This window comes from Theobroma umbraticum, unplaced genomic scaffold (assembly GCF_002168275.2).
Source record: "Theobroma umbraticum cultivar Fairchild unplaced genomic scaffold, ASM216827v3 scaffold_95.0, whole genome shotgun sequence".
NCBI classification, from domain to species: domain Eukaryota; kingdom Viridiplantae; phylum Streptophyta; class Magnoliopsida; order Malvales; family Malvaceae; genus Theobroma; species Theobroma umbraticum.
The window spans coordinates 1,537,495-1,562,509 of NW_018397257.1; the positions used below are offsets into that span (position 1 = coordinate 1,537,495).

The 25,015-nt window shown below is 34.1% G+C and overlaps 1 protein-coding gene across 1 annotated transcript; it reads right to left on the minus strand.

Annotated features, from left to right (window-relative positions):
• Positions 1-5,515: 5,515 nt before the first annotated feature.
• Positions 5,516-23,903, minus strand: LNO1 (Nuclear pore complex protein). The gene is made up of 17 exons (XM_021422348.1): positions 23,544-23,903; positions 23,216-23,427; positions 22,951-23,119; positions 22,455-22,601; positions 21,552-21,676; positions 19,654-19,766; positions 18,991-19,127; positions 18,331-18,496; positions 17,066-18,158; positions 16,404-16,556; positions 11,296-11,353; positions 10,043-10,176; positions 9,845-9,969; positions 9,289-9,634; positions 8,054-8,243; positions 5,827-7,920; positions 5,516-5,751 (listed from the first exon to the last, which is right to left on the minus strand). The coding sequence occupies exons 1-17, from the start codon at positions 23,737-23,739 to the stop codon at positions 5,636-5,638; spliced, it is 5,574 nt and encodes a 1,857-aa protein (XP_021278023.1). The 5' UTR covers positions 23,740-23,903; the 3' UTR covers positions 5,516-5,635.
• Between the last annotated feature and the right edge of the window lie 1,112 nt (positions 23,904-25,015).

The window sequence follows — 25,015 nt, forward strand, 5'->3', positions numbered from 1 at the left end:
TGAAAAAAAGATACATCCACATAAGTTAAGACTCTGTAGTGACCAACTGATTCAGTAGTCTTAGAATGATACAAGTCCAACCTCCTATACAGGGATCCCAGATATAATGGAGCAAGAGGAAAGCTCATACCTTTAGCAATTTTGATTGCATAAAGAATAACTGAAGAGGAGATTCCATCATCTAGACAACTTGGGAAGACATACCGAGCCAACCACATAATCAACAAAGCTACTAACTCATGAATGTGATCTAGATACTTAGGAGGACTACTTTCACCTTTAATGTTGAACTTCTAATAAAAGAATCCCACCTAGTTGGAAAAGCGTGCCATTTTGGAAGCCTTAGCCTGGCTCTTAAACAAGTAGATAAAGAACTCTTTGACTCTTTCTTCTTTTTTAGAAAGTGTAACAGAACAAAGGTCGTTTCTACCAACACAAGGAAGTTCCAAAAGAATGTTCACATCTTTAAGAGTGAAAGGAAACTTTCCCCATGCAGTAACCATGGTAAGTGAAAAAGTACTCAACCGTGCAAGAATAGAGTCCCATATTTCAATTCTAGATTCCCCGTGAATGCGGAGTTTTGGGGTGACTCTTACAGCTTTAAGGACTCCAGCATTGTTGAGAGCAATCATATAAGTGGAATTCTTCAAGACTTTCTCTACCCATTCATCCCAACCTTGGACCCATAATGAATTAGATCCAAATTTAGTGACTAAAAGAGGGAATTCACCACGTTCAAATCTGAACTTCAATATTGACACTACTGGGATGGAACATCTTTTATCTAGAGCAACTTCATTACAAATACTATCCCAATGATAGCTAGCAGACGCACATGGATACCTATATACTTATTTCCCTTGCACTGCCTTCCAAAATCAATCCTCTTCTCCTTCCCTGATGATAGCATCATCCTAATTTTTTGGCACAAGAGGTACTTTACTATTTTTCCCTACTCGTATTCTCTTAGAAAGAAAAGTTGCAGCAGCATTCTTCCTTTTCTTTCCAAGAGCAGCCCTACTAAGCTCACCATAACGAACTTTTGGAGTAAAATGAGTATTGGCCATAAGATGAGGCAACAAAATTCCTACAAGCACAAATGACACAAAGACAACTAGATAAGTACTCACGCATTACCATTCCTACCTAGGTATCTTGTACTTATTTATTTGTTCTTATTTGTGCATCATATTTGTTTGATTATTCCTTTATACTAAACAAAACAAATAAAGATATATGTATATAAATCACTAAATAGAAAAAAAATCATACAAAGAAACAAGCAACCAATAAATAAATAAATAAATAAAATAACAAGTTAGTATTCATTCTAATTTCCAAGTCTTCCCTAACACTGAAGGTGTTCATTTTCTAGGCAAATTTTTTATATCTTTATAGTTTATAATCCATATGTACATGCAACAAAATAATAATAATAATAATAAAATAAAATAAAAGGTTGAAAACCATACGAGAACCCCCTGACATTGGTTAGATGTTTGCTTGCTTAAGGTGTCAAAAAGAAGTGTTTATAATAGCTAAAATAAAAGAGAAACTAAAATGAGAAGGGCCCAAAAGATGGGATATGCATTTTGAAATAAAAAATATATCCAAATATATATATATATATATATTTGGGAATTTTGCTTTGCGTAATCATACCTTAATTTATCTTTCTTTATCTCCATTAGGGCTTATGTAAAAAGCTTTTCTTTTTGGAATTTTTTTTATTCATTTGTTTTTCTCATTCCCCATAGATTAGGAAAAACCCCAATAATAAAAAAAAATAGTAGAAAGGAGACGCGTGTTTCTTATCAATTAAGGTAATCAATTTACAAAACCAATTAATTAAACTTGCATCATGCATGGCATATACATATAATAGCTGAACGTGATACAATCAAATTAAAAAATTGATAACTTTTGAAGTAAAAGTCTACATCTTTTCTCAAACATTTAGTGCGTTCTCTAGGCCAAAATTCTTTTTCTTATTTTGTTCCTTTTATATACTTCAACTTTACTTTTATAACTTGGAAATTGGTTACCGTGGCGTAGATCGTGACCTCTAATCATTACTATAAAATTACTTTGAATGCACCAAGTAACTACAAGATTGATTGATCTCTCCATCATGATTGTAGAAAATTTTTTCTTTCTTTTCCTACTAGAAACAAGAAGAATAAACTAAGTAAAATTGTTTAAATAAAACTCACTTGTTTCAAGAAATTTTAGGAAAAAGCCTTAGAAGTTTATTGTGAGTTTCTGTACAACCAATCTCTCTAGGAAAATTTATGAAATCCTTAAATCTCAAGGTTTGTCATTCATTTAAATATTTTTACTATGCATGAAATTTTTAATAATAAAATTTTTCTGCAAGAGGCAAACTATTCTAAGTAGTTCGAGAGTTCCAAGTAAGGAAGCACCAAAAGCTATTCTAAATATAGTAGCACCTCTAAACATATACATAAAAAAATTCTCTAGGGAAAGCTATGTAACAGCAATAATAAATTTTTTTTCTTTTTCCTTTTTTCCCTATGAAAGTTGCATTACAACAAAATAATAATAACAAAAAAAGAAGAGAAACAAACACAATATTGATGTAAAGAAAACTTACTTGTTCAAAATTTTAGAAAAGAGCCTTTAAAAATTAAGAAAAGTGAATTACGAATTGATTGTGAATTTTTACAAAACTATTCTCTCATATTTATACACTTTCGGAATTATTCTCCTAGTAGGAATCTAACTCTTTAAATTTTCTTATCAAATCCTTTTCTACATCTAATTGCTTTTCTACATACCTCTCTGCTTCCCCTTCCTATCGTAAACCTTTTTCTATTAATATACTAAAAAAATCAAAAAGAAAGTTTGAAAAACATTGGTAGAGGTAGATAAACATTACACAGAAATTGTAAAAACATATCTAGTGTGCTTGGCAAACAATTACGTTAATCTATAAGCTATTAATATATATTAAAAATTAACACAACAATCCATCATAGGAAATAAAGTTCATACGTTCCTTATCAAATGTAAAAGTGAATATATATATATATATATATATATATAAACATTATCTTTCTTATTACTATGTGCATCTCCTTATGCAAAATACTCTTTATAAAAATTTTTACACAGGGGGCAAAATGTAAATGCCCAATTCTAGTTAACTATTATTTTTAAAGTACTGGTTATAGGAAATTACACCATGGTGTTTCAAGCGTGAAAGTACTCCAGGGCATTCCAAGCATAGAGCGCCCGGGGTGTTTCAAGCGTAGAAATGCTTTAAGCATGAAAATGCTTAGAGGTGTTTCAAGTGTGGTGTTTCAAGAGTAGAAACGCCTTAAGCATGGAAATGCCGAGAGGTGTTCCAAGCGTGGAAGCGCTCAAGGGTGTTCCAAGCATGAAAGCGCCTAACGGTGTTCCAAGTACGCCCAGGGGTGTTCCAAGCCCAAAAATGCCTAGGGTGTTCCAAGCGTAGAAGCACCCTAAGCATGGAAAAGCCCAGAGGTGTTCCAAGCATGGAAGTGCCCAAGGGTGGAAGCGTCTAGAGGTGTTCCAAGTATGAAAGCACCTAAAGGTGTTCCAAGTGCGTCCAGGGGTGTTCCAAGCGCGAAAGTCCCTAGGGTGTTCCAAGCGCGAAAGTGCCCTAAGCATGGAAAAGCCTAGAGGTGTTCCAAGCATGGAAGTGCCCAAGGGTGTTCCAAGCACGGAAGCGCCCAGCAGTGTTTCAAGTGTAGAAAGCATCTATGGGTGTTCCAAGCACAGAAACGCCCTAAGCGAAGAAATGCCTAGAGGTGTTCCAAGCGTGGAAATGCCTAGGGGCATTCCAAGTATGGAAGCGCTTAAAGGCACAAGTGGCACAAAAGCACCCAGGAGTGTTCTGAGTGCAGAAATACCTAAGAGCAAACATTGAACAGCTATTTGTACGGGAAGTGAAAACAACTTAGAACAAGTGGCAAGGTTCATGAGTTACCTTCACATTTGGGATGCTTTAGAGAGTTTGGCTTGGTGACTTAGATATGGAAGTAGTTAAAAGGACTTTCTCTTAATCTTTCCTTGAAGTACATGTGCTTTACCCTTTTTTTTTCCTTACTTCTTAAAAATACACGTGGCTCGGTATCAAGTGTCACTATTTCATTACTCAAAACTTATGCCCACTACTCAACTACATTGTCATTCTTTTAATATCCCGTAAAACGTTCTTTAACTGCTCTTTCATGATAAATGCATTCTGCCATGATTAAACGTGCTTTCTTAACTACTTCTAAAAAAGTACTCTTATTCAGTATAAATAAAAAGGTGGGAGGTAAGGAGAAAGGGTAGACACCTAACAAAAATTACCCTAAAAGCTCTCTTTAGATTCCTCCAAACATTCTTTCTCTTCAGCCTTTCCCATTCACCGTTACTCGCTGCCTCTTCCACCTTTTCTCATCCCTCACCACTTGCCACCTAAAGCACTTACTCCTTAAAGATTGCTCCAATCTTCCTCTTTGCCACCTCTAGTACATCCCGATTCACTCATTGCAACACGTTCTCTCTCCCCGAACCAAAATAACCCTTTTATATAAAAATTTTTATTACTAGTGAAAATTTTATCATAAATACTTATTTAAATAAACTATGAAGATACTAGTTGTCTTTTGGCTGCATACATTTTAGCCTACACTATCCCACTGAATGGTAAAATACAAATAGTAATGCTTCCCTTGTTTCTAGCCTTATGCAAAATTAAAAGAGAAGAAGAAAGATGCTCATTTAGATTATGTTTGGTTAATGTTTCCCTATTTCATTTTTTTTTAAACAAGGATAATAAAAATTAATAAATCAATGCATAATATTTTTTTAAAAAATCTAAACTATTTGAAATTATTTAAATAACTCTTTAGTTTTTTATCGTATTCAATTTAATTCTTATACGTTTATTTTGAATCAATAAAATTATTATAAGTAGTACTTAATTAATTATTAGTAATCAAAATATCATTTCACATGAATTAATATGACATATTAATATATTATAATAAATTATTACATAACATAAAATGTAGTATGATGATATAACCACATAACATTTTTACTTTTTAAATAAAGATCACGTCGTCAACACCATGTAAATATAAAATAATAAATAGCATTTTAACTAATCACAATCAATCAACTGTTAATTATAAAAATTTAATTAACTCAAAATAAAAATATAAAAATTTAATTAAATTTTAAATTTTCTTAAATAATGTCGTGAATAAATAAGAAAAAATATGGATGAAATGGAATCAAATACGGCAAAGGGTGGTTAACAAGTATTTACAATGGAGTACTACCGTACATCCCCGTTAACGCACAGGGATATTGACGGATGTTAAGGGTTGGCAGTAGACGTGCATTAAACAATCTTAAGTTAGCATCCTCCCCTTATAAGCTTCACTTTTGGATTCGGTCCCTAAAAACTAAATAGTAGACTTGGGATTAAGATAGAAGCCCCATGTATTAAGGACCATTTAACAAAACTGTAGTATAACTTAACGATCTTCATTAGCAGTCAGTTAGTCCCTCAAAGGGCAAAAAAGATGACTTGATCACTTTTTCCACAAATAAATTAAAGTCCCCTCAGCACATCTATCTGGAATTTGTTAAACTACTTTCTTATTTGTGTGAAAAGCGCAGGAGGTTTGCCAGTTTGTCCTGCGCCACCTCCAAAGGCTGAGAAACCACCATTCCCTTGCTGGCTGCTGAAAGCGCCAAACCCACCCCCTGCACGGATATTCACACAACATGAGTCACAAGCTTAAACAATATTTTGAGACCCAAATAAAGACCAAGTTTTACCTGAGGCAGCTCCTGCAAAACCACCACCACCTGAGGCAGCAGCAGCAGCAGCAAATCCTCCTCCTCCACCACCTGAAGCAGCTCCAGCAAATCCACCACCACCTGAGGCCGCAGCTGTGAATCCTCCAGCTGAACCCAGACCAAATCCTCCACCACCACCTGAACCCAGACCACCAAATACAACACCACCAGAAGCCATACCAGCAAATCCCCCACCACCTGAAGCCAAAGCAGCAAAGCCACCACTACTAGAGGCAATACCAGCAAATCCACCTCCTGTTGCAGCATTAGAAAACCCACCAGCAGATTGAGAACCTGCAAAACCACCTCCAAAACCACTCACAGAAGCAAAACCACTTCCTGGTAGTCCAGTACCAATCTGTCTTGACTGCCCAAAAGAACCAAGAACCGATCCCAGAGCCTGCTGTCCAACTCCAAGCTGTGCTGGTTGGCCAAAAGCCCCTTGAGCAGGAGCTTGACCAAGTGTTGTAGAACCAAAGCCACCAGAGAATGCGCCAAAACTTGCAGGTTGAGCCAATTGGGAAGGCTGTGGAGATTGGAAGCTGAAAGATGCAGGCCTAAACAACTCTCCACTAGGAAGAGCAGTGGTGAACGAAGAGCTAGCCGTACTGGTAGCCACAATTCCAAATGGAGCACCAAATGGATTAGGCTTAGGAGCAGTTGGGTTAGGACTTGAGCCAATGCCAAGGCCACTTAAGCTTCCCAAGCTAAGTTCAGTCCTTTGGTTTGTCTCAGGAGCCTCTTCCTCCATCTCATCCTCTTGTGTAACCGACACATCCAAACTTCCACTTTTTCCATCAGCATCACTGATACTAGTTGACAATGGTGCAGAAAAAAGAATATCTCCAGTAGCATGCTGCACTGGCTGAGCATTTGATGCCAAATTAGATGTAGGACTTGCAACATTAAGGATGCTGCTCTGGCTTCCAGAAGATAATCGAGTAGGAGTTTCACATATCGGTGAAGATGACACTGCAGCTTCTGGCTTCAAACTCAACCCTGCTGCCAGAAGTTCATGCTGCAGTGGTAGTGCCTGTGTCATTGAATCCACATTCGTTTTCAAGCCAAGTGTTTCCATATGCAGTTGAGCCTCAGTTTTCAAGATCTCTGATGGTGAACTCACGGGTGGTGAATCAGAAGTTGAGGCCACAGGTATTTGGTGAGGATGAATGGAAAGGGAATTTGAAAAGGAAACACCAGCAGAGGGAAAAATTGATGGTGATGATGATGAAGATGATGCTTTTCTATTAGCATGTGCAGACACTACAGAACTTGCCATAGAATCGCTGAATTGTGTTCCAGATGAAGTTGAAACAATTGAAAATGAGGTTGAAAAGGAAAAGTTTGGGTCCAATGATGAATCAATTGTTGTAGATGATGACATAGAAACTGATGTCGGGATTGATGTGAGTGATGAGGTTGCCACCATAGAAAATGATGATGATGATGAAAGAGTTGATGATGAATCTGAAACTGGTTTTGAGGATGCAGGAGACTGTGACACCTCTTCACTGGGCTGGCTTTTGCTTTTTATAACATTGACTGGTGAAACTTTTGCTGAAAGGGTAGGAGATGCAGAAACAGCAGCTGGGGGCAAGAACTGGGGGTTATGATTGTTAGAAGAACCAAAAAGTGTACTCTTTGTGGTTGATGGCACTTGTTTCACATACCCAAGGGCTGAATTTGCAAGCACAGCCCCTTTACCATCTGAATTTGGGATGTCTGTGGATTTCTTTGGCAATGAAGCCACCTGGGAGATTGATAACTCCTGACGTAGATCAGGTCTAAACTGTTGAGTGAATTGAATCTCATTCCCATCGAAAGATGAAATATTAAACCTCTCAAGATGAGAAGCTCCAGTGTTTGATTTAGCAACAGGGATACTGCAAGTTTCCCCTGAACGATTCTGCACGACCATAGGTTGTGATCCTGATGTTGATGACAAAGCAGAGAAGTTACTTGTTTGCACTGTAGAAGACTTCGACCTAGTAGATTGTGGCACAACTACAGAATTATTAGCCCATCTGAATAGGGTTGATTCAGATTCCTGCTTTAGGAATGCATCCTGGGTGCCTGTTTTAACTCAAACAAGCATGGAAGTTATGATTAGTGGCTGGCTCCCATAAGCATACAGCTAAATAAACTTAAGGGATAATAGGAGAAATGACCTTATCAAGAAAATAGTATGGTTTTAGTTATGCCTCACCTTCATTTCCAGATTGATACAACGTGGCTGAAGTTGCTGGCTGTTCCTTTGACAATGAACTTGTTGATTCCTCAGGAGCGTAAGGGCTAGAGTTATGCTTATCTGTGAAGGGTGATCTTTTTACACTTGCTGATTCTTGCAAAAGCATCCTTTTCACAGTAGTTTTAGGAGGCTCAAAACTAGCCCAGCTCTGTCACAAGGTCATACAAAATAATTTACACATCAGAATTTGCAAAAGTTCTAAAGAGTACAATGGAAGAAAAGAATCTACTAAAAAATAAAAGTAAAAAAGAACCATAGAGAAATAAATCAGTAATTATCTCATGCAGGTATGAAGGAAAAAGTTTCCATCAAGTTATAAGCATGATCGGTAATCCAAAGTGCAATCAAGAGATAAGAAATTCTAAAACCGTTTAATTAAACTATCTGGATGGTTACTAGTATATAAGAAGAGATCTAATCTATATCATGCTGTCAAACTGTTTGAAATGATAATAGGTTGCCAATTGCCCCACGCATTAACAGTAAAATCATTTGCAATGAGCTTTTGACCAAAGCTTCCTAATAAATTGCATTTCTGATGCAACAAATCATTTACATTAAAATTATCTTATAGCTAGCACCAATAAAGAATTATTGCTTTTCCTTCAACAGAGTTGACCAAACTGCCATAATTACCACTGTTAGAGACATACACCCCCATAAAACCATATCAGGAACAAATTTTCTGCTGCATGCACATTAAGACCTGCGCAAAAGATTGATAGGGAAAGTTCTAGCGGACTTGCCCCTATCATGCACCAATACCCCATCATACTATACGCAAGATATATTACCTTTTGTTTGGGAAGAAATTAATAGAAAAGAAATAGATAAAGACTCTTCCATGAAACTCTACTTTGACTTTGACCTGTTATGTTGTCAAGTATATTGGTAGACCGCATTACATAAAAGAGGATTAAGTGAATAGGATAATGAAACAGAACAATAGTAGAGGATTCCATCTATAACTTCACCAAAAGGAAAAAGAAAAGAAGAAAATAATAAGAAAGTTAAATAACTCTAATAAGCTCAGGATTAGTTATAAAATTAACTATACTTTCCACTGTAACAATTGAAACTTGTTTCACAAACAATTGAGTGCACCTTCAACTAGAAGTATATAGCTAAAGCAGATTCAGTATACAGATCTACTATAAAAATTAAAAATTCAGAATAACACAAGAAGACATTACCTGATCCAGCGAGTCCCTCCTCCTCCTTGCAATTTCTGGGTCAAAACTCTTCAGTGCACTGGATGGGTTTCTCCTGGAATGAATTCTAGAAGCAGTGGACCCAGAGGAAAGAACAAGATTGTTCACTGAAAAAGTATTGCTAGGTTTTGCCACATCTGGAGAGGTAAAAGAGGCATCATATGCTAAACCAATTGTTTGGAACAACTCCTTTTTCACATTTTGTTGTTTTACAGGTGACTCTACACTCAGCATGGCCATTTGGTGTGACAGGCATTCAGAAAGTTGCTCAGCAGCTGCTAGTTGTGAATTCATTGTGTTATGTAAAGCATGCAGAGACCGTATGTGTCTGCAATGAAACAAGCGCTCAGGTCAGCAATTTTTCAGCTAAAGCTCTAAAAACTAGTTTACCATGTACATATTCTCATATTCTCCACCATGAATCTGTAAGCCTCTTTGTCATCTTGTGGTAGTCGTGGCTAGAAGACTTTGACAAGGGATGAAATAAATTCTGCTCAGGATGCTGGATATGATAGCTAACAAACTGCATTAAACATACCTTGAAGACCCAAATCTACTCTGTAAAGCTCTCCAACCTGCATCAACTCCATTGTTATCACCAAATTTATGGAGTTCAAAGGTGTTGAAATGCCTCTCTAACTCAATTAACTGATTGGTCAAATCCTGGAAAAGAAAATGTAATTAAACCTCAAATCAGACATGTCCTCTACACATTAACCATCAACTGACAACTCACCTGATTCAATTTCAGTATATGTCGCTGCTTAAGCTCAAGCTCAGAACTCAACTTCTGGCGATTCCAGAGGTCCCAGTATTGGCTATCAGAAGCTTGCTTAACAATGCCTTCCATGTGTATTTTCCTTGCTATAACTGGTAACCAGCACAAGAGTAATTGGTATATTATAACAGAACCAACTCACAAGGTTGTCAAAAGAAACAGAAACATGTACTAAACAAACAGTGAATCTTAAGAATTCAACAAAACTTCCACAGCTTACAAAGCCATCGTGGTAAAGCACAGCAAAATAGTTCGTCACCACACTACAAATGTTAGTAAACTCAATCCAATCACCTCTGCTGGCCATTAGGATAACTCTAATTAAACATTGTCTAATGCATATTGATTCCTTTTATTATTTTGAGCCTTACTGAGCCACTGTGGTAAAGTACAGCAAAATAGTTCATCACCACAGTACAAATGTCAGTAACCTCAATCCAATCAGCTATGCTGGCCGTTAGGATACATCTAATTAAACATTGTCTAATGCATATTGATTACTTTTATTATTTTGAGCCTTATTGTGGGTGTGGGGTTAGATAAAGGGAGAGAAAGTGTGGTGGTGCCTGCTTATATTATTTCCCCTCATGTGTGTCAGATATTAAACAGGCAACAAAGCATCAACTAATTTAAATCCTTTTATGTCAAATTGGAGTGTAGAATGAAGCAGATTTGTCAATTCCAACAGTTGGATGGGCAGCATTAAACATCACCTCTAGCCTTCTAGGCATCTGGTGCAGTAAACTTTTTGAGGATCAATTTTTAACAATTATATGGTGAAACACTTCTTGAATTACCATCCTGTTAATGACATTCTCAAGGTTGACTAATGGTCCTCGAAATTAAAAATTAGCTCCCACGCTATGTCAGGAAATATATCTTGCCTTCTCAGATTGTTGAAAATATGCTTGGGGCAGCAAAGTAAATGTTTGTGAGATATTTTGTGAGATATGAAATAAAAATATCATCAAAATTTAATATTAGCGTTTTCAAAATTTAATGAGATTTTAGTCCATCTGTGGTTACAATATAAAACCCCCCCCCCCCCCCCTCCAGGCCCCTCTTTTTTGTTCTTTTCATGAATATAATAAGTGACTAAGAGACAATTCCTCTAAGGTATTGCACTCTTCATAAAACAATTTCAATCATCTAAATAACCTCACAACCAAAATGCTTGAATTTCAATGAGATATTTTAAAACTTGACAATACCTTGAACAGTTTTATCAAGAAGATGCTGGATCTTCCCAAGATGCTCATCCATCATGTTCTACAAGGCCCAGAAACAATCACAATGGTAAAATAATAGAACAAAAAGCATGTGCATCCGATTGAATGTGTAGCACTTAAAAGAATCTGAAGAAAAATGAATAAAACTGCTTCAAATGCATCCAAGATTATACAATGCAAAGACAAAGAACATTGTCCACATCCCTAAAGTAAAGGATAACTTTAAATTACTTTCATGTAAAGTTAATCACTGTCCAGCCTTCCTCAACTTTGCAAAAAAATGGATTAAGTCCAAGATTTAAAATGATGCAGGATCCTCTTCCGTGTGATGATTTGAGCTCAATGTTTTATAGTAGAATGCATCAAATATTTGGTGGGTTCCAAAATTGAAAGAGTTCAGAAATCTAACCATACAATTCATTTTTTTTATCTTGGTGGGTTCTTTAACCAACAATTCGTGGAAAAACATTGAGGCCACATGGCAGCTGCAATTTTTTGAGACCCTCCCGGGATTTTTAACAAAGATTTGGGCATTTGAAAACCTTCCAGCTCGTATTTTCCTTTTTTTTAGCATTTCTGGGACTGAAGATAGAGTAACACCATTGAAGAGGAGAGGGAGGAAGCCATGGGGAAATAGGGAAGAAGGGGCCAAAGGCCTGTTTATGTGAGATCAGCAAGGGAAGGGGTGTCAATAAAGGTGCAAAATCTAACCCAAAACATGAAAACTGCCTGAATTGATTCGAAATTGAAACCGGTTCAATCTGAATCAACTAAAAAGAGTCAAAGACCAGAATCTAAAAGAACTCAAACCCAAAGTGATCGGAACCCGACATGACCAAACCTAAAGTGACCTGAACCTGAAATGAACCGAATATACAATGATCCAATCTGAGACCCTAAAAAATCCAAAATCCAAGTTTATAACCCAAAAAGACTCGAACTATTATTAAATGATTTTGTCTAAAATAAGTACATGGATAAATGATAAACTTTTTTCTTATTTATCATGAAAATTTTAAATTTTTTTAAAAAGTAATATTACTTATAACATTTTTACAATTATATAAATAATGAATTTTCAACATTTTTAATATTCATAATTTGAATTGGACTCCGGAACTAATTTAAGGCACTAAACATGAATATCAAATGATTTTCTTTATTACCCTTACTATTTGCAACAATTATTTATATAAAATTATATTATTAATTTGACATTTGAATATTTTCATTCCACATATAAATAATCATGTGAGAACTTGGGAATTGGAAAATATTTGGAAAGACTGTCGTTTTTATCATTTCCCACCTAATTTGTCGTTATGTTTCTTATTTTTCTTTCTTCACTGGTACACTTCAATTTTTATGGAGGAAGGAAAAAGAGAAAGAGGTTACAAAATGAATTATTTTATTCAATTTGAAATTTGATTGTTTTATTATTATTTATTAATAAAATTAAAATTCAATTAAGAATAAGATTAATTAATACTCATAAACAACAATATATTTAAAAGTAAACTAAAAAGTAAGAATATCAATACAATTGGTTTTAATTTTAAATATAATCAATTATTGTAATTTATGGATATTAAAATTCATTGTATTTAAGTAATTAGACTTATTGAGTTATTCTTTAAAATTGAAATTTAAATGTTTTATACTTATAATAAAATAAAATTAAGACTTAAGCACTCAAATATAAAAATTTAAATCAACAAAAAAATCTCCATTCTTCATCATTAATATCCAAACAATTATATCGATTAATTTCAACTTTTAAATATCATGATTTCATATAGTTCATTGATTATTAATTAAAAATAATAGCTAACAATGTTACTAATTAAAAAATTAATAAATTGATCAATCAAATAACATATAGAGTTATCAAGCTAAATCAAATCAAGATAGACCTCTTAATTCTTAATTTTTCCTTATTGTCAAAATGATAAAATGCTAAAATAAATCAAACATCATATCAATTAATTTTAAATACCATGATTATTGATTTCCTATTGCTACAAACTTTTAACATTATGCAAATTAATGATCAATAAAATTTATAATGTTATTTATCAAGCCAAAACATCTTTATTCTCTATTAATACCAAAATAGTCAAATGTTATATCTAGAGAATATTATATCAATTAGTTTTAAATATCATAGTTTTGGATTTCTTACAATTTCTAAGTGTTAATGTCAGGTCAATTAATTGATCAATTGAATGATATATTTTTTTAAGTTAGTGTTTTCTATGAACAGTAATCGGTACTCTGTGTTAAAATGTCCACTAGTCATTTCAATTGGACATTTGTCTATATGATCATATCTATTATCTAATGTTAATGTTTATATTTATGAACAAACAAAACCTAAAATAGATATAAGAAGAAATTCTTGAAAAATTGAAATATTAAAAAAAATATAAAATGACTAAAAGATAAATAAATAAGCACACAAAAATACTACTAATGAGTATATAATATACATAAAACTATAATATCATGTATATTTATACAGATATTTATCAAATTTTTTACATTTAAATTTTTTCTCTCAAATTTTTATCTTAAATTGTTAAATTAATAAAAAATATTGACTTGACATTTATAACAAAAAGCAAAATTATTTATTGCATTTGCGTTTATAAAAATGTCTATAGCTTGTATAATTGCAAAATAACCCACACCTGCCCAAACCCAAAACAGTATGAACCCGAAATGAACTAAAATCCAAAACAACCAAACTTGAAGGTAGCACAACCTGAACACCCCAATTGCTTTCTTTAGCAATCAAGAGCAATTTTTCATACCCAGACCAGTAACTGAATAATTGACCGTAAAAGAACAGTACCGGCCATTTTGAATTCAACATGCATCATGTAGCTTTTTTTAATCATGCTCCTTCACCAACCATAACAACTTCCACTTTTATTTTATATATATATACACATATATACATATATATATTTATATATTGAAAAGCGCCACTTTTATTATATAATAAGTACCTTATTACTAATTCTAGGTGGTTCCATGCCCATTCAAAAGCTCTGGAAATTCCAAAGCATGCTCAATAGTCAAGCAACAGTTGCTCTTGCTCACCACTCTTCAGGTGCAGTCTCTGTTCATCTTTTTCAACCACATTTTTTGTCTTTTAGTTAATTTTCTTCTTAATTCACTTCCTCTGATTTTCTTAGTTTGTTCTTTCTTCCCTCTCATTGCCATACAAATCTAGTATGAAATCTAGAAGTTCTCAGATCTCTCTTATGAGAATTTCAAGTCTTTTGTTTTCTTCTGTCTTCTATTTTTAACGAATATGCAAATAAATCTTAGATCTTTTTTAAGGTTTCATTGATGTAATTTCACTTCTCTATTTCAGAACGGTTATAATGGTTTTTCCAGTTTTCCTGAGTTAACGATTTGCTGGTTCCAACTGTTTTACTGGTTTTGACTCCATCTAGGTTAATATACCATCCGGACAGGAGAGTTTAAGGCATTGCAGTTGAACTGGTTTGAATGACCAGTCCAGTCCGGTTTTCACAACACTGCTAAAGAGAGGCCAACTCTGACCCCATGCAGCAGATAGACTAGTGCCGAGGGCCAGATCTGCCATGCATGTTGAATGGCAATGCCCATACCTTTCCCCATAGCCCTCCCCAGCTGGAAAGAGGAAAGAAGAAAAGGAAAGAAAAAGCAAAATGAAGGGAAGGAAAAAGAAAATCAGGAAAAAAATAGGGAAAAGAAGAAGAAGTGAGGGAAAAAGTTTAAAAGGTAATAAAGAAACATATAAAAATAGGTATAGAGGTTTGGGATTTTCGGTGAGAGAAAAAAGAAAGAGAGCCAAAGGAAAAAATGACAAGGAAATTATAAATATATTATTATTTTCTCCCATTGTTTAAATTTCTTTTCACTTTACATTTTTATTTCTTTCTTTGCCTTTTTTTATCTCCCTTCTAAATATTATGTTTAGAATTTATATAGAATATAATTTGATGTGAATTCTCTAACTCTTTTCTCTCACAATTTATTTTCCATGAGATTCCTACACCCATCATTGAGAAGGCTGGATTCTAGTAATACTTAGAAGACTTTCTAACAATTTGGTGGCAGTGTTCAGAAGTAACTTTCATGTGAGAATTTGCTATTAATGTTTTCCTGTCTTACTTTTTCTATTTCATAATTTACTGCTGTGACACCATTTTATAATTAATGGCTGCGGCAATTTTCTTATGTTTACCTCCTTCAAATGTGCATGTGGACGGAGTTATGTAAATATGTTTCATGATACAAGAATGAAAGTACATTACTACAAAATCTCAAGCAGGCTTTTGTAAGTTTTCATAAATATTTCTATGTCAAAACAATATTTAACTTCACTCTAAACTTCTATTCTGCCACTTGCTACATGGGTGAAGTATGGAGAGAGAAAGGAGGGGGGGAAAAGGGATGAAAATTCCTTTAAAGAAATTCTATGATACGAGAGGAGGGAGAGGGTGGAATGTTCAGCTATTTCAGTTTCTTACATGCTGGTTCTGTTCAATCATTGAAAATAATTTGACAAAAGAAAAAAGAAAAGGAAAATTGCAAATTAGGAAACAAACCAGCTCATTCTGAAAGAAAGCAAGTTGGTGGGAAACTGTGAGACTAACTTGAAAGCTGTTTTAATATATTAGTATTCAACAATTCATTTCCATAGCCTCACAGCAAGCTAGCCAGGAAACATGACCAGCCAAAATGATAGCTCTAACTTAAAGTTCTACTTCTTCTTCTTGTTCTTCTTCCTCTTTTCGTTTTCATTGGACATAATGTTTTAAAGTCAGAGTAACATCTCAGCAGGTCATTGTCTCTTCCTTTTTTCTATTTCAGGTTAGTTCTAATTTTATGTATCCATAAGGCAAGGTCACTATTTGATATTCATAGCATCAAGTTTCTCATATGTATCTTGCTGAGCAAAGATTTCTTCAGAAGAATTTAGTAACTAAAACTCAACAGATCAAAGCATATCAACCAATCAAAAGCTACAGCTAGGAAGGACACAGAACACAATAGAATGAATTGACACAGTGAATCACTGATACAGAAAATACCTCCCATCTCCTGCATTTGTCAGAAAGAAAAGCTATTCCCCGCTCCAGTACTTCAACTGAACTTTTTTGGTAAACAGTGCAAGCATCCCTAAAGCCACCAGTTTCTTCAATAGATTCCAAAAGTGTGTCCAATTCTTTAGCCATCTCTCTAATCTGAAAAAACAAAGGGAGGCCAAAAAAGGGAAAAAAAAGAACAGTAAGAGCTACAAAGATGGACAACCATCTATATTTAAGAAATACAAAAGCACCAGATTTCTCTCTTGCTCAGAAAACCCTAAGCAATTTGTATTGCCAAAATTGATTTTGCACAAGATAGAAAATAACAAAGGAACAGTGACAAATAAGAACCAAAAAAACAATGATAGTTTAGGAAAAAAAGAATAAACTTAACCCTATGATATTTCACGGTCCAAAACGCAAATACATGCCAGTACTGATCTTGGCAGAGTGCAATATTCTCTGACGCATTTGCCTTAAGCTGAGAGGCTTAAGCTGCTGATGGTATTTATAATGATCAAAACAATGACTTGCTTATCAAAAAAAAAAAATGCCAGTGCTGATCTTCTATGTTCTACTGACTAATGAGTTAAGCAAAAGCATAACATGGAAGCATGCACGAGATAAAACATTGTATATAAAACTCACAAGAACAAGTACAGTACATTGCTGAATTGTTTGGATAAGTGTGGTTCAGATGTCAGCATCCCGGACTGGGTTGAAGATTTATGGGCATCCTTGGGGTGATAAAGCTTTTGGTTCGGACACTTTCCCAGCGCAAAATTTAGCTGTGATGATAATTGAGATCCAGAAATTAGAGGTACTGACTCAATATTTCCTGCCCCTATTGAAGATTTCTGTGTATCTACTGGTCTGCCTGAAAATTTATCGACTGAAATTGATGTCCCAGAGGTATCTTTCAGATGTGAGGGTTTTCCAACATCGCTAATAGAAATGCATGCAGCATCCATTGTAACACCAGAACCCTGAGATCTACTGCACTGAATAAGACTTGAAGGTGAAAATGAAGATCTGGCATCAGACTCCTCTGAAAGCATGTGTTTTCCACTCATCAATGACTGAGATGATGGATTTCGCCATGGCTGAAATGATGCACTCTGTGATCCAATAGATCCAGTTTTGCTTATTGATTCCTTAACCAGCTCAAAATTTTTTGGTACATTCTCATGGTTTGGTTGTGTTAAGGTATCATTTGAAAGTTTTCCTCCAAAAGAAGCAATAGATCCAAATCTTGCAATCTTTTGAGTTTCTGTTTGACTAACATCCCTCAACTTGTTACCAGGTCCCTCTAGTTGAGAAGTCTTCAAAAATGATTGCCCTGAATTTGTACCTTGCTGTCCAGAAAGCAATTTATGTTGACTGCCTGCTTCTTGGTGCAGCTTTGTGGTTGCGGGGTTTTGCTGGCCAACAGCTTCAAAAGACTGGGAGACTTTTAAAGACACTGATCTCTGAATATCATCCTTATCGAATGCTTCATTGGTTGCATGCATAATAGAGTTCACATTCCTTTCAGAAAGGTTTACATCACTTGTAATAGGAATTTCACTACCATTAGTGAGCAGCTCCCTTTTGCTTTGATCCAGTAACGGAAGAGCCGAAGCTACCTGTTCTGACTTTTGCTCACCCTGCCCATAAGTAAGTTTAGGTAGATCAAATTCTTCAGGCACCACAGCAGGGGTATCCTCCTCTTCATCAGAAAGGGCAGCAACATTAAGTGGAACAGCATTTTCTGTGACACTGCAGTAATACCAAAAAGAATAGCTAATTGTGAGTAAAGCATAATGATGATGCCAACATAATGCACAGGCTGCTCAGCTGCATTAAAAACAACTTCATTTGGAAACATACAATTAACTAAAAACAATTTGGAGATAAGGGGGCAAAATAAAAATAAAATAAAATAACCTACCTTGCAATGTGGAACATAATAAGCTTGCCCTCTGAGGTAAGGCATATAAGAACACAATACGGTGAAAGTTCCTTGACTTCTTCAACTCCAAGTTGGACTTTCACATTGCCAAAGAGAGAAACTTTATCAATGCAAAGCCCCATGATCAAATTGTCATCACCATTCTCTAAGCATAGACCATTCAACAAAGTTGCATTAGAATAGAGCAATAGAGTTACACTGAAGCATCCAACAAATTGCTGAAACAATTGGGTACAACAGCAAACAAATCAGTGAGCACAAAGCATAAGATGACACTATATTGTTGAAAATGGGCTCGTAAGTTTCTCCCTACAATTCATAGATCTGAAAAGTTAAGTTTTAAACAAGTAACTATAAATACAAATAGATATCAAAATGCAAATTTCAAAATGAAAAGAACAAAATAGGCTACTAAACAGTTATAAGGATGTGAATTCTTAACAGGATTTGAAGCAGCACTACCCAAGATCTAAACTAGGATCCAACTCCATACAGCCCCCTCAAGTATGATTTTCCTCCAATCCATATTCAAAAATGCTTTACCAATTGAATATTTGAATCTTTATACAAAAAGAAGATACGAAAAACAAAACAGTAGCTTGAGCTATTTCTACCAAGTCTAAAAGACAGGTTGAAAACCTTGAAGCTCAATCCTTGGGAGCCAATTATCACGTTCAATATCAACAACTGAAGCTTCACCAGTCTCACCAAGTGACCAGCCAAGCAACACAATATGCTGATCTGTGTTCTTTATGTTAGCAGCAATTGCAAGCTCACTGTAATCAAATCCAGAACAAAAATTACTAATGCCCCATAACCAACATATGAACAAGTATTCCCGGAGCACTTGAATAAAAAAGAAAAGGAAAAAAATAGGTATATAAAAGAATTGCTTAAAAAAGAAACATGAATATGCAAGTCAATTGATCTTCAAACTATAGCATTTATATAGATAAAAAGAGAGAGAGAAAAACAAAGAAAAGGAACAATGGTCTACCCCCAGTCTTAGTTAATTGATTAGTGATGCATTTAGAATATTTAACAATTCCCCCTTTGGTAAACTTTATGCACAAGTTTAAATCATTTTAATGGCACAAAAAACAAAGTCATGATTAAAAAGAAATAGAAGAAAACATTTTTTTTAATTTACAGTTTTTCTTAAGTGAGTTATTGTGACTAAATAAGTCACAATTACCTTTTGCAGTTGTAGAAATGAGATGAACATTATTAATTCTAAAGGACAAGCCTCCCCATGCAAGGAGGAAAAAACGAATCCAAGAGAATGAAACTAAATCAAATTACCATTGTTCCAAATAGCTCAAGAATAAATAAGGTCCAGTTCTGAAAGGCACAATGTCATCAATCAAACCAGCAAACAAATCACTGAAGGAAAGCACAACCAAGTCAGAAGTAGCCTGCAATGAATATTTCTAAAAGTTAAAGGAAAAACAACAATAACATTGAAAGACAGAATGGATTAATATGGTCTTCTGTAACCTCAACAGTTCATCACATACTAGGGAAAGGAATAAGTTGGCTGTTGACCAACATAACGACAAATTTTTAAATACAATGGTTTCATAAGCTCCTATTAATTAAAAATAAAAAATCAAGTCAAGAAATGAGCATTGCCAAAATGAAATTAGCATTCCTAAAAATCATGACTACTAATCCAAGGTAGGAATCCCTCCAGAATCTCTTGTTCAATAGGTAGAAAACTAATATCTCCTTTTGTTTGGAGTGCAATTAAGCAAATGCATAAGCCTAAGTTCTTGGAGGGAGATTAAAGAAATAGCTTTCTTGGGCACTTATTCATGCAAACTCTTAAGTTCTAAAAACAATAGAAACGCCAAAGGCTAATGGCGTTGATAATCACAAACATAAGAGCCTGCTAAAGTATTCTCACATCCTCCACTTATAAGAAGATAAAACTCTAAAAGCAGAGTGAGACCCAATAACAAAACTATAGCAACTGGGAAAGGTGAGGCAGACTTTTCCCTTCCTTGAACTTGACCTGACTCAGTCTTTATAACCAGAAACCAACCCACCCTGAAACCGGGTTATCATTTTTAATACCCAACCCAACCTGAGAAAAATATATATAACATGCACCCAACACATTCCGAAATTTTATGAAAATTTGTAGTTTTTTACTGTAAAATAAATATTTTTATCTTTAAAAATATTATATTATTAAGTTAATCTCTTCAATTAGTATTAAAGAATAAATTTATTAATATAATTTACATGCATAAATATAAAACGAAATAAAACATAAAATCGGGCAGGGGTTAATTTGCCATCCTTGAATAACACCATATAACTCTAACCTTGCCAGCATCATTGTAATGAAAAACATACAGCTAAGATACTTCTTTTCTAATATGTTGCCCCTGAATTAGGATAAGAGCATTCATGCACAAGCTCAGCAAATGTAGGACAAATTCATTAAAGTAGCCCATGAGACTTTTTGGTGAGCTGGTTTAAGGAAAGAGGGCATTTATGGTTTATATTAGATGAAGAACAGGTTTCAATATTAAACATGAAAAGAAAATGATCCAGGTTGTGGCATGTTCAAGAGCATGTCGGCAGTTAATATGGTGCATAATAAGAGCATCCATGCACAAGCTCAGCAAATGTAGGACAAATTCATTAAATTAGCTTGTTAGACCTTTTGCTGAGTTGGTTTAGGGACATAGGGGATTTATGGTTTGAATTAGATGGAGAATAGGTTTAAATATCAAACATAAAGACAATACGGTCCAGTGGCATGTTCAAGAGGCTGGCAGCAGGCAAAATGGTGCATAAATATTCTGAACAGATGCTAGTTTTTGTGAAATTTGGATCCTGGTTCAATAGTAAACCACTGAGGGATTATGCAAATAAAGATAGGGATTTCGCGAATGAAGGGGGCAAGAATGGATCAGAGTGAATTCACAATGAATAACTACAAAAGAATACCGCTAGAGGGAAAAGCCCGAAAGCTGATGCCAAAGCAAGCTATATAATTTACCTATTAAACTCGAAAGCCAAAATAAAATAAGGTTAGTTGCTATTCACAAGAAATAGCAGTGGACTCCAAAAGAACCTCTCTCACTGGTAATCATCATATTAGTTGCAACAAGCAGCAAATTGATAAACTAAATCACAACAAATTCTATATAAACTCATCAAGCCAGATGTAAGAAATCAATACTAACATCAGTGATTCTGCCAGTCTTGCTTTTGACAACTTGAACAAGGTAATTTTCCTCTTCACCATCTGCAGTAAACTGAAAGCAACCTAGAACAATGCAATCAGGACGAACCCACCTGATAGTATCCACTGAAAAAATTATTTAAATAAAAATTATTCAGTTGCCGAGGTTAGGAATGCAGAAGATTCGATATCAAAAATAAAGAAAAGAAAGAAAGGAATAGCTTTAAACAGATTAGGAATAGGGCTTTAAGTGTGTGTTCATCAATAACCAGCATTGTTCAAACAACAAAATCTTTATATACTTTTTCACCTAAGGATGTAGATATAAAGTACACTTTAATTATGATCTAAGATAAAATTTCTACACAAGATTGTCCTGTAGTTGGCAACACTAGAACTATGAAGTAATCACTGAACCTAGCATCATAGTGATATCACAATTACAATCTTTTTTAATGAGAAAAAATACATTGTAAGCTCCAAATGTTTTTAACAAATAACCTTAAACAATTCAAAATACTAGTACAGGCACGGCTTCATACCACATGCAGATAAATGCCATGCAGCTCTGACCCAAGAAAAAAAAAAGTACATCACAGCAAGTCATAGATACCAAATAAGAACTCTACAAAGACCCATCCTAGATTTTATAAATGGCATATTAATTTTTTTAATTCACTTTTCATAAAGTAAAAGGAAAATCTTACCATTTTGACAAAATAAGACAAGAATGTAACATCTAATATGATCATAAAGTGTATGCAATTACATACAGGAATAAAGTAGTCCATAGCTAATATATAAGCAAGTCCCTTAAAGTGTCTTTTTAAAGAAATAAATACAAGAACATAAAAATCTAAAGAAATTTTGAAGATGAAAAAGAAATCCATTTAATGCAAAATACCTTTTACAGTGCAATCACCATTGCAATCGCCAATCCAAGACTTGAACGGCAGTACTATGCACAACTTCTCATTGAATTTAGCAGACAGAATACTAAGACTATCCTCTTTTGCCACAGCAACAAAAGCACCTTTTACACTCCACTCAACTAAGATAAAGAAAAACAAAGCAAGAAAAGAAATAAGTTAGATTTTAGCACACAGAAATTCTTCAACGGAGGGAGAAGAAGAGGAAGTGAGATGGGAGATGATGGAATAACAATCTTTCATTAAATACTCTTCAAACTATGCTTAAAAAGTGAGGTGCAACTCCCATGCAACATAGAAAGGTCAAGAATAGGAAAGCAATCATAGGCTCATTAGAGGAGCAATAAGGACCTTCTGATTTATTAACAAGGCAAAAACCAACAACAGCAGTGGTATTTAGGTTATATGCAGTAAAAGAGAATTGAATAATGTTTAGTGATGGATTATTTAAATGAAGATGTTGTGAGATACCAGCATCGACGTCGTCCATCACATGTTTAAGAGGGTGAGTAAGAGTTCCATGATATAACTTCCTATCATCTGAAAGAACAAGGAAGGAGTTATCCTTCTGCTTTCTCCATTGAAAATCCTTGACAAAGCATGACTGAGGAAGCGAAATGGACAAACATGGCTTTGTCTCCTGCATAGAGGCAGGCTCATGCATAAACAGGATATCATAAGGAAACAGCCCCTTAACTATAATGAAAGAAAGAGGGAAAGAAAGAAATGCTAGTACCCTATTGAGAAGGGTGTTGACATTGAAGAAATGAACATCAGCGGCAACGGAAACCGCAAGTGTGGAATCGTCGGTGGGGGAAAGAGCCAGAATGCGAAGCTTGCCAATGGGAACTTCCACCAAACTCAAATCCTCAATACTAGAAGAAGAACCATTTTCCTTTATATCTTTGGCCAAATTAATCACATCCTTGGTCCTCGCCACCAAGAACCCTAAACAGCATTTGATAAAATTTAAATTTTTATTTATTTATTCACACGAAAACATTACAAGCGCAGAAATACAAACACCCAAATGAAAAGAGAGAGAGTAGAGAAAAGGTAACCACCAGACGAATGAGCGAGAAATAGCAGCTGGAAACGTTGGGAGAGGGCGAGGGCCTGAGATGGAGGGCTTCGGAGGTCGAATAGGGAATCCTCTTGAGGTTTGATAGGCACGGGTTCGCCGATTTTCTCGAAGAAGAAATCCGTGGTTTCAACATGCTCTCCTTCCTTCTCTTCCTCAATCTCAAATCTGCTCGCCATTTTCAGTTTTCAACTTCTCAACATCAATCAATTAACATCCGACTTCAGTTGTCCACTTCGGCAACTTTTCTTTGGGGTTTAGGCGGGAACACTCAACTCAACCCTAACCCGTTGCCCTTGTATCTTGCTTCCTTCAGTGTTGCTCCGTCACTCCGTCTGTCTGTAGAAACTTACCCTGCCTCCGGCTCGCATTCTTTTTCATAAAAAAAAAAGTAATATTATTATTATTTTAAAATCCAATAAACTATATAAAAACTTTTAAATAAATTTTTATATTTTTATTACGTCTAATCAAATTTTTATATTTTCTTTTAAAATCAAATAAAATTTTATATTTTTAATTTAAATCAAATAAACTCTTATAATAAATTATTAATTTAATTAAAATATTATATATTATTTTATATTATGTTACGTTAATATGATATGTTAATATATTATAATTAATAATGATGTAATATATTAATATGGTATAATAATATAAGCATGTGATATTATTCACTTTTCACATTAATATAATATCAATGTAATGTAAATATAAAATGATATGTTATATTTTAATTAATAATAATTAACTAATTACTAATTATAAAAGTTTATTTAATTTAAAATAAAAATATTATAACTCAATCGAATATAATAAAAGAATAAAATTTTATTTAAATTTTTTTAAATAGTTTAGAAATTTTTTTAAGTATTTTGTAAAAATAGAGGTACTAGGAATATTAATTTCTATATAGTTTAGAAATTCTATATTCAAAATTATTAATCAGTAATTGTAATATTGATTTCAAATTTTTTATGTTTTATAAGTTAATGTCCCTTAAATCGTTTATCTTTCTTAAACTCTTCTAAAGTTTGAGAAAGTTCTAGTATATTTAAGACATAATGATCTAAGAGGTTTTTAAATTATTTAAGAAAATTCAAGTAAAACTTTATTCTTTTATTACGTTCTATTAAATTTATATACTTTTATTTTGGAGTTCAATAAGTTCTTATAACTAAGGATCCGTTTGGTATCAGGGATGTAAAGCACATTCCCTGCAATATGGCTTATTAAATTATATTGCAGTGTTTGTTTTGTAACAGATCACTACAATGTAAGATTGCAATGCAATCACATTACATTGCACTCTGCAATATTCTTAAAAACAATTTTACCCTTCAACTTTATTACCTTATTAAAAATATTTTATAAATATTATAATTAAAATAAAATATATAATATAGAATAAAAATTAAAATAAAATAAAATATAAAAATTAATATTTATATA

What these genes read in the sequence shown, in the direction of transcription:
- LNO1 (XM_021422348.1), bottom strand. Translation starts at nt 23,739, where the DNA reads ATGGCGAGCAGATTTGAGATTGAGGAAGAGAAGGAAGGAGAGCATGTT. An exon ending in ATTTCTCGCTCATTCGTCTG is followed by an intron (nt 23,428 to 23,543) that starts GTGGTTACCTTT and finishes AATGCTGTTTAG; the next exon opens with GGTTCTTGGTGGCGAGGACC. An exon ending in ATTATGTTCCACATTGCAAG is followed by an intron (nt 18,159 to 18,330) that starts GTAGGTTATTTT and finishes GTATTACTGCAG; the next exon opens with TGTCACAGAAAATGCTGTTC.